This window comes from Trichomonas vaginalis, chromosome VI, assembly GCF_026262505.1.
Source record: "Trichomonas vaginalis G3 chromosome VI, whole genome shotgun sequence".
Classification (NCBI taxonomy): Eukaryota; Parabasalia; order Trichomonadida; family Trichomonadidae; genus Trichomonas; species Trichomonas vaginalis.
Window position 1 is genome coordinate 4,952,864 of NC_067208.1, and position 13,697 is coordinate 4,966,560.

Sequence of the window (13,697 nt, forward strand, 5' to 3'; positions counted from 1 at the left end):
ATATTGGCGCCAGAAGCTTGAATCAACTAAAATGAGTCATTCTGCTTCTTCAAGCACTGATAGTTCAGGATACAATGATTCCAGTGCTCAAGAAGTTAATGGTTCAGATGATTCAAGCAATGTTAGCCCTGCTAAAAGGAAAAGGAATCAAGAAAGCAGTTCATCAAAATCTGATTCAGGAAGTAGTAACTCTTCAAGCTCTAAAAGCTCATCAAGTTCAAGTCAGTCGAATTCTTCGAGTGATAACGAAGACAGTGATTCTTTCCACGTCGATAATTATTCAGTTCAAGATATTTTTGCTGTTACTGCAAATCTTGATGATCCAGAATATCTTCTAAATTTAGAGGATAGTTCGGTCATAAGATCTGTTACCACAAATTCCAAGGAATTGAATCGCAAAAAAGAAAATCAAAAAATGCTAAAAGAATTTAACGAATCGGCAAACTTCGGACTCATGGTTTCTAATTTGTCACCTAAGTTTTTAGAGCCTATGCAAGCCCCTATATCAGTTCCGCCTTTATTTGTTGATCGTATTATAACTCATCGATTATCATCAAATCCTACAGTCTATTCGATCGAGCCTGATGAAACTGAAGAGGAAGATTCATCAGAAAATACAGAAAAAACTACTATTTATTATGTAAAGTGGAATGGACTCGATGAGGACGCAGCAAGCTGGGAAACAGTTGAATCCATCAATGGTAAAGCTACTTCCCTATTTTGCGCTCCAAATGCTTCCGAATTTCCAAGATTATTAGAAATCTACTGGAGAAAGACGAAAAAGTCTGAAAAAGACATACCGTTCGATAAATTCCCCGAAAAAATCCAACCAATCGATTTTCTACATAATATTAAATTAACAGATTTACAGCTCGAAATCTTCGACTTCATTGTTCAATCATTACATGAGGACAAGGCCGCAGTTGTCAGAATTCCTCAAGGAGTTGGAAAAACAATGAGTGTTGCCGCATTATTAAATACAGCCGCATTTAAGTACAGCAGCAACCACCCAGCGCTTATTATATGTGACGACCCTTATTCATGGGTAGAAACAATACGATTCGCTACGAACCTTTATTGGTGTGAATTTCCTGAAAGTAAAACCGCGAGATCTACAATTACGCAAGAAGAATTCGTTGGAAAAGTCGGCTGCAAGTGCGACGTACTTATAGTAACTCATGATATATTACAGCGTGGTATGAACTACTTTTCTAAGGTAAAATGGGGATTTATCGTCGGTGATCAGACAACATCGGCATTTAAGATTCCTGTTTGGGTTACAAGACTTCCTGGTCATAAGATATACCTCTTTAACTCAGAAGATGACGATTTCAGCATCAATCAACAAAATTGTAATATTCATACGTTTTCTGGACCAGTTTTCAAGGCTCATGAAGAGCTCATCCTCGTCCCTGATGTTATTGGTGATAGTATTGCTGAACTTCTCCATAAAAATTTGAAGAATTACGATATGAGTTTATATGATCAGTATCAAGTACAATGTATGTTCCTGCAAACAGCCTATTCACATCCTTTCCTTGTTCCCGAGCTCAAAGATATCATTGTTCGTAAGAAAATCATTAAAATGGGAAGAGATTTAACAGAAGACGAAATGATTAAGCTCATGGCCGAATCATCGAACAAATTCAAGGAAGTTGCAGCCATTGCAGCTGAATGCGCTCAAAATAACACAGTTTGTTGCATATTTGCAAACGGATTTGCAATTTTACGTCTTCTTATGCAATATCTGACCTATAAAAATATCCCAACCTCATTCATGCACTCACCACTGCCCGAGGAATCGTATTCAACTGATTTCAAAGCAGGTGCATTATTATTGACCCGAAATATCAATTCGCCAATTATAGATCGCCTCAACATATCAACTCTTGTCTTCTTAGACCTCGATGAGGACTTCCAAACTGACCTCCACATTCAAGAATTCTTTGTTCGTCAAAAGAATGTGACCGTTAAGCGGTTAATTACCGCAGAAACTGCAGAATCCGCAATGTTCGGTTACATTCTGAACACAGACGAGCTAATTATGCCGGATTTACCGAAAGAAGATGCAGAAGAAATTTTGAGGTACGGAGTGGCCACGACATCGAACTGGTCGCTTGCCAAGTCCACGGAAAAGACGATTATCAAGGTCGTTTATCCAGATATGATGGACCAAATCTTCAAAGAATTTAATGAAGACCCAATTGAAGGTTTGGCACCGGAAACAGAGTTCTGGAAGAACGATTTCAAACCATCCGATTCAATTCCTACAAGTTCGAACAGAAATATCAAAACTTGCAGAAATTTGATAGATAATGTCTGCAAATATGGAATTTTCGAGATGGGCAAGGTCTCAAAGGCTGTAGGATTAGATCCAGATGTTGCTCTTCACTATTTGAAGATCATTTTCCTTTTAATGTTATCAGAATGCAATTCTTACGACGTTTTATTACTCGCAGGTTATATTTCCAATCTCCACAACCTCCCAGAGATCCCAATAACCCGCGATGCCTGGGAGAACGTCTGGATCAAGAACTACGGCCAATACGAACTCGCCGATATAATTACGAAAAATTTGGCCGAGTCAAAAGTTTTCAGAAGTTTTGCCAAAACTTGCCAAATTGCCAATGACAGGTTAGTCATTGCCGCTTACGAAGGAATTTCGACGGATACATTTCCCATTCGTTTTTGTTCAGAAAAAAGTTCGATGCCAACATTAGAACAACTTTCACAAGTGATAAACACGACATCTTTCATTGCCGCGCGTTACGAATCATTAAGGACAGCCATGGCAAACGATGTTTATTCATTTGCCACGCATTATCCAAGTGAAAACAGGATATTTACTGGTAACAAATCCCTTGATTTCGCTGTTGAACTCTTCAGAACAAATCCGAAATCAACAGCATGGGATGAACGTGAAGTAAACAAAGTTTTAGAGATGTTGACAAGTTATGGAATTCCTTATACAAAAGACTCACAAAAAATTGATGGCGATGAAATTGTTTCTTTGTGTAGATTGATAAGGAAAACTCCTGAAGAAGCTGTTTCTTTTGTCAACAGTTTACAAGAACAAATCATGAAATTCCATGTACATGATTTGAGTTTAGTTTTACCTGATTCTTTGACAAAATCTGACAACATCATTGAAATAACAGGAGCTGAAATAGAGAACAGGAAATCAGACATTTTGGCAATGCATGTTATCAGAAGTTACATGTTGATGAATCAGACAGAAAAACAGGATTTGTTTATAAGAACATTACCTGATAAATGGACATTAGATAATGATTTGCAACTGTTTAAATTCGCTTGTCAATTCGGAATTGATAATGCGAAAAACATCCCAGAAGTTCAAATAAATAAATCACATAATGGTCCCGAACAATTAATAACTGTTGAAGAATATAATGAACTCAAACAAGCAGCTACAAATAAAACAATGGCTGAAAAGAGAATTGCTACTTTAGTTCAAACATTAGCAATTAAAATCAGCCCACTTTTGGATGAAGAATTTGAGAAAAACATTAAGAAACAGATCAAAAAATCCGCGATGAAATCATCTCCTTCTCCTCAAAGACAAGCTGTTGTTTTACCTATTCCTGAATCACATCCACATACGCCATTGAATACAAAACCAGGAGCTCCAACACAAGTAATTACTTCTACAAGCCAATTACCACCAAATTGCCAAACACAGATCATATCAATTCAAAAACCTCCACGTCCAGAAGATTTACTTAAAAACAAGGAAATAAATGTCGATCAATTTCTTCAAATGGTCAGAGAAAACAAAGTACAAAACAATTCAATATTTAATGCTGTTAAAGATGAAAGTTTACCACCAGAATATTTGTTACAAATCATAAGAGAAGAAAAGATATCTTCTAATTCTTTGTTACAATTAATTAATACATATAAAGTTCCTCCAAATGTTTTGTATCAAGCGATGTTAGAATTCCATATTCCAAAAGAAATTGTTGATGACGCCTTTGTTTTCGTGATAAATTCAAAAGCGTTTCCAAATGAAATTGTACAGAACTTGATGACAAGTTACAAGTACAATCAATCAACAATACAAACAGCTTTGTCTCATAGAGGATCAATCATTTCTCAAGCGAAGAAAGAACAAAGAGATCAAATTCGACAGCAACAACAACAAATTTTAAGACAAATTTCTGCACAGCCACAAATTGCATTATATGGACAGCCACAACCACAACAACCAATTGCTATTGTTGTTACTCCTCCTCAGAATATAATTTATCCTCCTGCACAGTTAATGAAGCCACAAACTCCTCAGATGATTCAAACAAGGCCAATTTCGATGCCACCACAAATTTTGCATTCCCCAGAAAACTTGGAACAAGAAAAAGAAAAACACGCATTGTTGATACAACAAATAACAGACAAGAAGGCAAAGAGAGGTCGGAAATCAAACATTGATAAGATAATTGAACAACAAAAGATTCATCAATTCCAACAACAACAACAAAATCCTCAACAAAATCAACAACAACAAATTCCTGTTTCTCAACCGATAACAACACCTCAAACACCACAAATAATTCATCCGCCACAGCCAACAACACAAACAACTAATTTGTTGCAGCCACAATTGATTCAACAAATGATTTCTCAAAAACAACAACAAACTCAACAGTGGCAACCTCAAATACAAAAGTTTGTCCCCCAAAATAATCCTCAGACCACGATCACTTCACCTGTTATTGTAAAAACGGCTCCTACTGTTATATTGCCTGCACAAATACCAATACAAGGTTCACAACAAAGTGAGGCAAATAAACCTAATCCTACAAAGCCAAATGCTTTGGATGTTTATTTTGATGGAGTCAGCAAATTACAAGATAGAAGTAACATGTAATTCCCCTTTTTTTATTGTTTGAATTGTTTATTTTTGATTATATATTTTATCGTATATGAACAAAATGTATGTTTTATTTTTTATATTTCTTTGATTTATTTATATTTTTTGATAAAAATATCATTTAAAAAAATGTTGATTTTTATTTACTTAAATATATTAATCATTGTTTCAAAACATATGCGAATAATAGTACTATGTGTGTCTCATCTATTAATAGAATCACTGCTTCCAGGACTCATTTTAGGTGGTTGTTTTTGAACAACATCCAGTTTTGAGAGTTACAATATTTCAGAATTGAGGATATATATATAGGGTGTCACAGAACCTGTGAGCATCTCCATATTGGGATGAGATATATAAATTCTATTTACATACACATATAGAGTGCTACAAATCCTAAAAGCGCCGAATTAAGAAATGGTTAAATTTCAGCTGCATTACCATCTTTTTAGAATTAAAATGGAGATGCTCATAATTTCTAGAACATCCCATATTCAATCTGAATTAACTAATGAAATGGAAAGACAAGATGAAGTGATATGCAATATGATGTGCATTCATATGAATTATTTAGGTTTATGCATCAATATTATCTAGTTTTGAATTTATCTCAAAATTATTGAATTTAAAATCAGAATGCTTGACTGTTTCTCAATTGAATACGTTGAGCAGTTTATTGCTATGGATGTTTGCGCCAATCGTTTAGCACATTTATGTCTCTGAGATTAATTCTTGATTTGAAAACATTTGGGTAAGACAATCATTGGAGAATTGTAATAAACAGAAATTCATCAAAAGTAACAGCTCTCAATTTTTTGACATTTGTAAATTCTAAATTGAATGAGAAAAATGAAATAATACTAAGCATAATACAATATTCTAGATTTAATTATAATTAGGAAAAAGTTAGTTTTGAGAGTACTTTTCATAGGCATATAGAATGAAATCTTCTGAAAAATAATATCACATAAACTCATATTATTTTCTAATATATAACTATTTTATATAAAAATCAAATTCAATGATCTTAAAAGCGAAGGATATAACCTCAAAATTTACGAATATAATGAGTGGGAATAAATGCTTATCTATCATAAAACCATATGAAATATCAATTTTTGCTTTACGCCTAATTTTTGACGACAATTAGCAAAAAATGTTAAATGTTAACACTCAGTCCATTTGAATATGAAAAATAAAATTGACTTTGATTAAATGTTTTTATTTATCATGCAATTCTTCTTGCGACCAAAGATTTGAATAAAACTTCAAAAAATAAGATAGCTTAAAAAATAATATACGGTAGTGTTTACTAATAGATGAATAGTATATAATTCTATTAAAATGGATTTTGATCCAAAAAAAATATATAAAATTTGATCATAAATAAAATCGTTTTAAAATTACTTCTTCATTTAAATTATAACAATTATTTTTGGTTTTTATATTTTTTTGGATCAAATCCATTTTAATAGAATTTATATACTATTCATCTATTAGTAAACACTACCGTATATTATTTTAAGCTATCTTATTTTTTGAAGTTTTATTCAAATCTTTGGTCGCAAGAAGAATTGCATGATAAATAAAAACATTTAATCAAAGTCAATTTTATTTTTATATTCAAATGGACTGAGTGTTAACATTTAACATTTTTGCTAATTGTCGTCAAAAATTAGGCGTAAAGCAAAAATTGATATTTCATATGGTTTTATGATAGATAAGCATTATATTCCCACTCATTATATTCGTAAATTTTGAGGTTTATCCTTCGCTTTTAAGATCATTGAATTTGATTTTTATATAAAATAGTTATATATTAGAAAATAATATGAGTTTATGTGATATTATTTTTCAGAAGATTTTGTGTTCTTCTTCAAAATTTTATTTTTTATTAAAAAGAATCTTTACAAAATATACATTTACTTTAATTAATATTTAAAAACGTGCTCTATCAAAAGTTCCAAAAATTCAATATTTTAGCTTTTCTGAGGTGTCACTTTTGATGAATTTCTGTTTACAACAGAATGGTGTTCAATTTGCTATTGGAATATTTAACATGACTTCCATTTCGAGAATTAAAGTTGTGTCGGTTTACAATTTTCTATCGTCCTAGAGAGGAAGGAAAATGATTCACTCATGGCGATGGTGATGCCGCCCGATTACGGGAGTGGGCAACAAGCGGTAGCCACGTCATTTCTATCAGAGAGTGATTCTTATGACGATATACTGATAAATGAAGAAGAAAATCTCTCAAATGTCGATCAAAATTTTTTTATATCTGAGTCAGATGAATTTGTATCAGAATCGGATGTAGAGCTTGATATTATTAGCAGATCAAATGAAGTTGCAAGGGATGAAGAGCCTAAAAATCAATATTTTATAGAGTCTGATAGCAGTGATTTTGATTTTGAGTCAATCATTTCAAATTCGCTTGCACAGTCAGATAAACCACCTATTATAATCAAAAACCCACCAATTGCAACTGCTGCTCTAAAGACTTTCTTGCCTGATTCATCTGATTCAGATATAGATGATATTGGATCAACAGGAGACTACGAAAATACATATGAAACGACAAATAGCACCGTTTCTACAACTTCATACACAAATTCAACTACAACAACAACATCAACTTACACCGCATCAACTGCAACGTTTAGGTCAGGAAAATCTATTACTGCTGCTAGTGGAGCTCGGAATTTCTTTTTTGAATCCGACTCTAACTAATACTTATATTATTTTTTTTTTATTACTTGTTTGTAAACTATCCTTGTTTGTTATATAGATTTCTGTTAAAATTAATTCAAACCATATACTAATAAGCCAACAAATCTATTAATTTTTACTAATTTTGATTTGAAAATTAGAAAAACAATGAATTATTCAGGATTAAAGTAAATATATTCTTTGTTAATTTTCATTGTGTATCGGTTGGAAACTATATTAATCCTTAGCTATGAATATTTTGATAAATGATATATTGTAATTTAATAAAATTCATCAATTAAGCTAATGATTTTCACTTATACCGGGAGTATGGTATATCTAAGGGGTCTGAAATTTCCAAAAAAATTAGAAAAATATAAAAATAATTATAAATTATTTGAATTTTAATATTAAAATTTAAAATTTGAGAAAAATTTGGAAATTTCTGATTTTAATTAATCTGCCATATGAAATAATTTTATGTATAATTTATATTTTTCTTTTAATTTTCAAAGTAACTCTTTTTCAAATTAATAATATGAATTTATCTTCCAAAAGAAGGCATTATATTTACATGTTTAAATGACATTCTGGCATGAACCTCAAAGATAAGACAAAATCTTGCTACATATCATTCAAATTCACATCATGTTCTCTTAATTTTCTCAATATCACTTAAAATTATGCAAAAATGGATTTAATCAATAAACAATTCAAGTTACTAAAGCGAATTTCTTCTATTACTTTCATAGGCTATGATAAATAAAGTTTATTTCAATGGATTTTGGATGATTTCAATATTAAAAAAGATATAAGGATGCATAAAGTTTACAATAGCTCGAATATGCTGTGTAGAGCATACAATACCCAAAAATTTGAACACATATTCATTATTTGAGCTGATTTGCCAGCATTTTTCAAAATTTGTCAAATTTGACAGAAAAACAATGAATAGACAAGAATCATCATTTCAGTTTATCTCTCTCAGTATTCTTTTATCTGTAGCTCTTATTTCATTCATATCTATTATGATGAGCTTGCAACATCGCTTCATAAAGGATGAAAGCGAACTTTATCTTCCAGTTATACCTACACGCTACGTTGTTGATGATTCTTTCCTCACTTCTGTAAAGGATAGTATTTATTATCCATTTCATGCTGCAACTGCAATCATAAACCACTTAGAATCTTTCCTTTCATTCCAATTACAATATAAAGGCATCATGAAATCAAAAGTATCAGCTGAACTATCAGAACTACTCTTCAATAATACAATCATTGAAGATTGCATGAATGAATCCAATTCTAAGACTTGCAATCGCGAATTACAAGCTTCAACTGTCGTAAACTATTTCAAAAATCTCCCGAATTTGAATCTTAGCATTGCCAGTTCTAAAGAATGCCAAAATATGGTTGATTGCTCCAATAAAAATCACCTCAACTTCAGATTAAAGGAACCAACATTTGCAAGGAGTGTCGATGACATCAAGAAACTACTTCTCAAGAAGAAGAGACCACTTCTCCTCTCAATTCCTGAATTTTTCGCTGATTATTACGTTCCATGCACGGATAAGAGGGTCAAAGAGAGCAAAGAATGCAAGAACAAAGATACATACTGTCCATACAATACAGATCAGAACTGTGGAGTCATTTCTACTTCGACATATTTGGAAGGTGGATCATTCTTTGTCCCAGCACCTCCAGCTTATGCAAGAACGGGTAATTCAATGACTTTTAACTTGATTGGATTCAACAACGACTTAATTACGTCAGGATATCCTCATCAATTCAAATCATTACAACTTTCAAAGGGTGGCTTCATTGTAAAGTCACTTAATGGATCAGGATATGGCCATACTCTCAATTATTTACGCGGAAGAATCTCTCTTGAAGAAGATCGTCAATTATGTGGAGTTTATTCAGACATAAACACATGGAAACCATGTAATCAACATATATGCACAGAAGAGAACTACTTACGAGCTCGTAAAAAGCCTCCTTACGTTTCAGATTATTATTATGCAATTGTTTCAGAGACAAAGGGCCAAAACCTTTCAATTTCTCTTGAAGATGAATATGGATTAACAGAAACAAGGCTATACCTGATAGATAAGAAGTCTTTCGCCGTCAAAACAAAATTCATGGAAACAACACAACCGTATTGGAGACTTTCGGACTACTTAATGCCAGTTATTACTCACGAGTTGAATAATTCATGCAGTTACTGGTCTATTCCTTACGAATTAGTTGAAAAGGGTATTAGCATGGAAGATGCTTCAGTTGCTACAACATTGGCTCTCGACCTCCCTGCAATTTTTGATTCTCTCCCTAAATAAGCTTAATTTCTTAATTGTTTTGTATAATTTGAATAAAAATTTAAAGTTTTCAAAAGAAATTTCATTATTTCACATAAAAATTCATTAAATAGAACTACACGATGAGTAAGTTTTATATAAACAAAATTATTTGATTATTGAGCTTTTGATCTTGGTTTTGATAACGAGCTGACGAAATCTCTATGCTCTTTTTCGGTCTTTTTGATGAATCTATATCTTCTCATGCATCTCGCCTTTCCAGTCTCCTCAGATTTTTTCAGACGCTGTTTATATTCTTTTTCAATTGCAGGAATATTAAGAGGCTTATGTGAAATGTGTATGCTTTTTTCATAGTTTTGCTCGTCTTCTTCTTGGTTTTGAAGATAAAGTGGCTTTTCAGAACGTTGAGCCTTTTCCGGAGCAAAAATCTCTTCAGCATTAATTATTTGTGTATTCTTTATATCAGGCTGTCTTTCTACCGTTTCTCCTAATTGAACAAGAACGCTATTTGATTGATAAACTGAGTTTTGAACTTTACGACGAAGCTTATAATCACAGACACCAGAATGAAATTCTATTTTGGCTTTGAGTTTAGCACCTTCTGTTGGTGGTTGCTCTTGTACAGGTGGAAAATTCATAAGTTCATCGACAGAAGGTGTAGTATACATTGAATAAAAGAGATTAATTGCACGCTTGTTGAATTCTTCTTGGAGTTGCTGTGGATTTTCCAGTGTTTTTGGCTTTGATTTTGTTGGGGTAGTTGATTTCATATTTATTGTACGTTTAGGAATTTAGGAGTAATTTACATGACAAAAAAAAATAGAATCCGTTACATCAATAAGGACAAATCAGTCTTGGGAGAATAATCAGAAAATAAAACCTAGTGATTATATTAGAATGCAATGCATAGCTTATTAAAATAAAGGCATTATCGTCTCAAAAGTTATTGATGATTGCAAAATAAGGAAAAATCTAATAACCTTAAAAATTCAATTTTTTGTTACAATCAAATATTGTTCTTATTAGAATGGATATGACAATAAAATGAAAAGATGATTCTTGAGGATTTGACACTATTGAATTTTTTGTGAGAGTAATTTTGTAATCAATTTACATAGGAAAAGTAAATCTTCAAAATATGAAGAATTAATAGTCTGATTTGATAAAAATAAAGTTATGTAAAGTATTTATTTTTTGAATGTTTTTATTCTTTCTTTCTCATACACGCGCCTTTACAAAATCAATTTTCCAATCTCATGGAACCACAACCGTTAAGGCACAAAACGTCGATTCTATTGTTCCTTTATTTGAAATTCCTCGCCCGTATGTCCGTCATATTAGGGAAGCTTATTTAACATAAGAAATTCCAGATGACGACTATCCGTGGCCTGGACATCCAAACAAAGCCAACGTTGATGTTCTTGATTCACAATCTAGGCAAATTTATGATAATTTTTGCAAAGCAACTCCAACTATGACTCAAGATGACCTATTTTATCATCCTGCAGGTATCAAGCAATTCAACGGTGATGAGCAAAAGATACAAGTCACACAAAGATATAAATTCAAAGTTGTTTTAAATACAAGAGTTAAAGAATACCATTGGACAGCAATATATGTACCACCAGGTGAACGAATCACTGTTGAAATTCCTAAAAAAGCGGTTAATTATGTTTGGGCTAATATAAATCGTCAAGTTAATCATACAGATTCATACAATGAGCGCCTTAAAGATCTCAAGTGCCAAATAAAGATGACAAACGAAGTTAACAAGTTTGGTTGGCCTTATGGAGGAAATCTTGAATTTTTAACTTTCGTTGATTACTTCCCATCAGGTCTTGAGATCTATGTTACTGGTGGAATACGTATGCCACACTTCCAATATGGTGTTACCACTGAAGAAGAGTGGGAAGATTTAAATAGCAACTTACCTGCACCAGTTGCAGTTGTTGATTGCGGAAACATGCTTGGTGTTGGTCCATCAGAAAAACTTCTCCAACAATCTAGGCTCAACGATGCACTCGCGTTTTGGAGATCCGTTGGACAAATCTTTTATTCATTGAATGACGTTTATAACTATCCAGTACGCGCTGATGGACGAATCAAAGAACCTATCAATTAACATAATGTTCGTGTTGACGTATTTTAGTTTACTAAGTTTAATGCTAGCAAATATATTCATCAATTCACTTTATTCCTAACAAGCTTTCCAAAAACATGTGTAGCAATATCGATGATGTTGGTGGTACTGGCGAAGTCGGATCTGGAGAAAATTGCTATTGAAACTACTGGATAACGCTGAATTAATGTTTCAAAAAATTTATTGAGCATTGATGAGTCATTTGATAGAAATCATGTGGCTCATTGTACGAATTCGAGAGATTTCCAGCAATTGCAGCAATTGTCAAAGCTAGAACCGCTTGGAATGAAGCCATCAATGTTCATTTGCTTTGGCGTCTTGGAAAATGGAGGTCACATAGTGATAGTAATATTGCACCAGATACGTTTTGGTCTGTTGAACTTACAATAGTAAATAAATCATTAGATATATCAGCGGGATTTTTACTTTCGAGCTCGGTATCGATGATATTATCAGAGAAGATAGCTCCAAAGTTAAACAGTGGGGGGAATTATTGAAGCTTCTTTCCGATTCCTAGCCATGTTATCTGTCACTTTTTTTAAAAAACAGGTAATGGAATTAGGGAAATCTGTTGAATGAAATGTTCATGCTTCTTTTAATTATTTCTTATCTTTCAATGATTAACCCAATTTTTTTTCACAGAATTGAAAAGTCTATATATCTAATAATTTTTGAAAAATGTTTAAATAATATCAATCGTTATATGAATTAAAAATATTTTTAATAAATTGAATACGAATTTAATTGAATACTAATTAAATTGGACATCAAAATTGCATTAATATGTACTATTAGAATCTATCTACAAATTGGGAAAATGGAAATTACATAGGCAAACCCAAATTTTAGCTAAAAGTGACAGGGAAAAAAAAACGTTTAGTATTAAAAAAAAGACCGATGAGAGCTTCGTTCGAAATATAGAGGGAACTGAGAATGCGCAACCATTCTCAGGGAATATTGGATGCTATTCTCGTTCCCTCTGTATGGAAAATTGAGGTTTTCAAAGGGAGTTAAAATAATATCAAATTTATACTAATTTACTTCAAAATACAAAAGTATTTGACAGCTAAAATTAGTTACTTTAGCAAGCCTAGCAATACCCTTTTACGATTATTGCTACTTTTTCGAAATAAAAGTAAAAACAAATTTATACTAATTTACTTCAAAATACAAAAGTATTTGACAGCTAAAATTAGTTACTTTAGCAAGCCTATCAATACCCTTTTACGATTATTGCTACTTTTTCGAAATAAAATAAATTTATTATCAAAAACCTTTTTTTTCTTAGTAAAAATAAACGAAATTTTTTACCTTATGAACTTTTGATGGAAATATGCAAATTTAAAATAATAAAGAAAGCCGCGAGCGAAGCGATCGGCTTAGTTCGAAGATTTTGATTCAAATCTTTGCTGATCTGTAATTCGCGGAAGCCGCGAGCGAATCGAGCGGCTTAGGTCTAAGATTTTGATTCAAATCTTTGCTTATATTCCTTAAATTCTTTATGAAACTCGCAACAGTTCCATAAAAAATTTTAAATTCTAAACTGTCGAAATTACCGATCGGTAATCACACCCTTCACGGGTGTGTCACTTTTAGCTAAAATTACCCCTACTCAATTACATATCGTTATTGAAACTTTAGAATT

The 13,697-nt window shown here is 32.3% G+C and overlaps 5 protein-coding genes across 5 annotated transcripts, besides 3 other annotated features; 4 read left to right on the forward strand and 1 right to left on the reverse strand.

Moving 5' to 3' along the window:
* Nucleotides 1–26: 26 nt before the first annotated feature.
* Nucleotides 27–4,950, forward strand: TVAGG3_0807630 (peripheral t cell tolerance induction; the record flags this gene model as incomplete). The annotated part of the gene is made up of 1 exon (XM_001330453.1): nucleotides 32–4,885. One exon carries the CDS (start codon nucleotides 32–34, stop codon nucleotides 4,883–4,885), a length of 4,854 nt encoding a protein of 1,617 aa, XP_001330488.1.
* Nucleotides 4,951–5,662: 712 nt separating this feature from the next.
* Nucleotides 5,663–5,699: a mobile genetic element.
* A 1,176-nt stretch (nucleotides 5,700–6,875) lies between these two features.
* Nucleotides 6,876–6,913: a mobile genetic element.
* A 114-nt stretch (nucleotides 6,914–7,027) lies between these two features.
* Nucleotides 7,028–7,618, forward strand: TVAGG3_0807660 (uncharacterized protein; the record flags this gene model as incomplete). Its single annotated transcript, XM_001330452.1, has 1 exon — nucleotides 7,028–7,618. One exon carries the CDS (start codon nucleotides 7,028–7,030, stop codon nucleotides 7,616–7,618), a length of 591 nt encoding a protein of 196 aa, XP_001330487.1.
* A 926-nt stretch (nucleotides 7,619–8,544) lies between these two features.
* TVAGG3_0807670 (papain family cysteine protease domain containing protein family) lies at nucleotides 8,545–9,933 on the forward strand (the record flags this gene model as incomplete). The annotated part of the gene is made up of 1 exon (XM_001330451.1): nucleotides 8,545–9,933. The coding sequence occupies one exon, from the start codon at nucleotides 8,545–8,547 to the stop codon at nucleotides 9,931–9,933; it is 1,389 nt and encodes a 462-aa protein (XP_001330486.1).
* A 95-nt stretch (nucleotides 9,934–10,028) lies between these two features.
* On the reverse strand, nucleotides 10,029–10,700 carry TVAGG3_0807680 (uncharacterized protein; the record flags this gene model as incomplete). The annotated part of the gene is made up of 1 exon (XM_001330450.1): nucleotides 10,068–10,682. The coding sequence occupies one exon, from the start codon at nucleotides 10,680–10,682 to the stop codon at nucleotides 10,068–10,070; it is 615 nt and encodes a 204-aa protein (XP_001330485.1).
* Nucleotides 10,701–11,125: 425 nt separating this feature from the next.
* TVAGG3_0807690 (N-terminal domain of M60-like peptidases family) lies at nucleotides 11,126–12,740 on the forward strand (the record flags this gene model as incomplete). Its single annotated transcript, XM_001330449.1, has 1 exon — nucleotides 11,387–12,034. The coding sequence occupies one exon, from the start codon at nucleotides 11,387–11,389 to the stop codon at nucleotides 12,032–12,034; it is 648 nt and encodes a 215-aa protein (XP_001330484.1).
* A 143-nt stretch (nucleotides 12,741–12,883) lies between these two features.
* Nucleotides 12,884–13,666: a mobile genetic element.
* Between the last annotated feature and the right edge of the window lie 31 nt (nucleotides 13,667–13,697).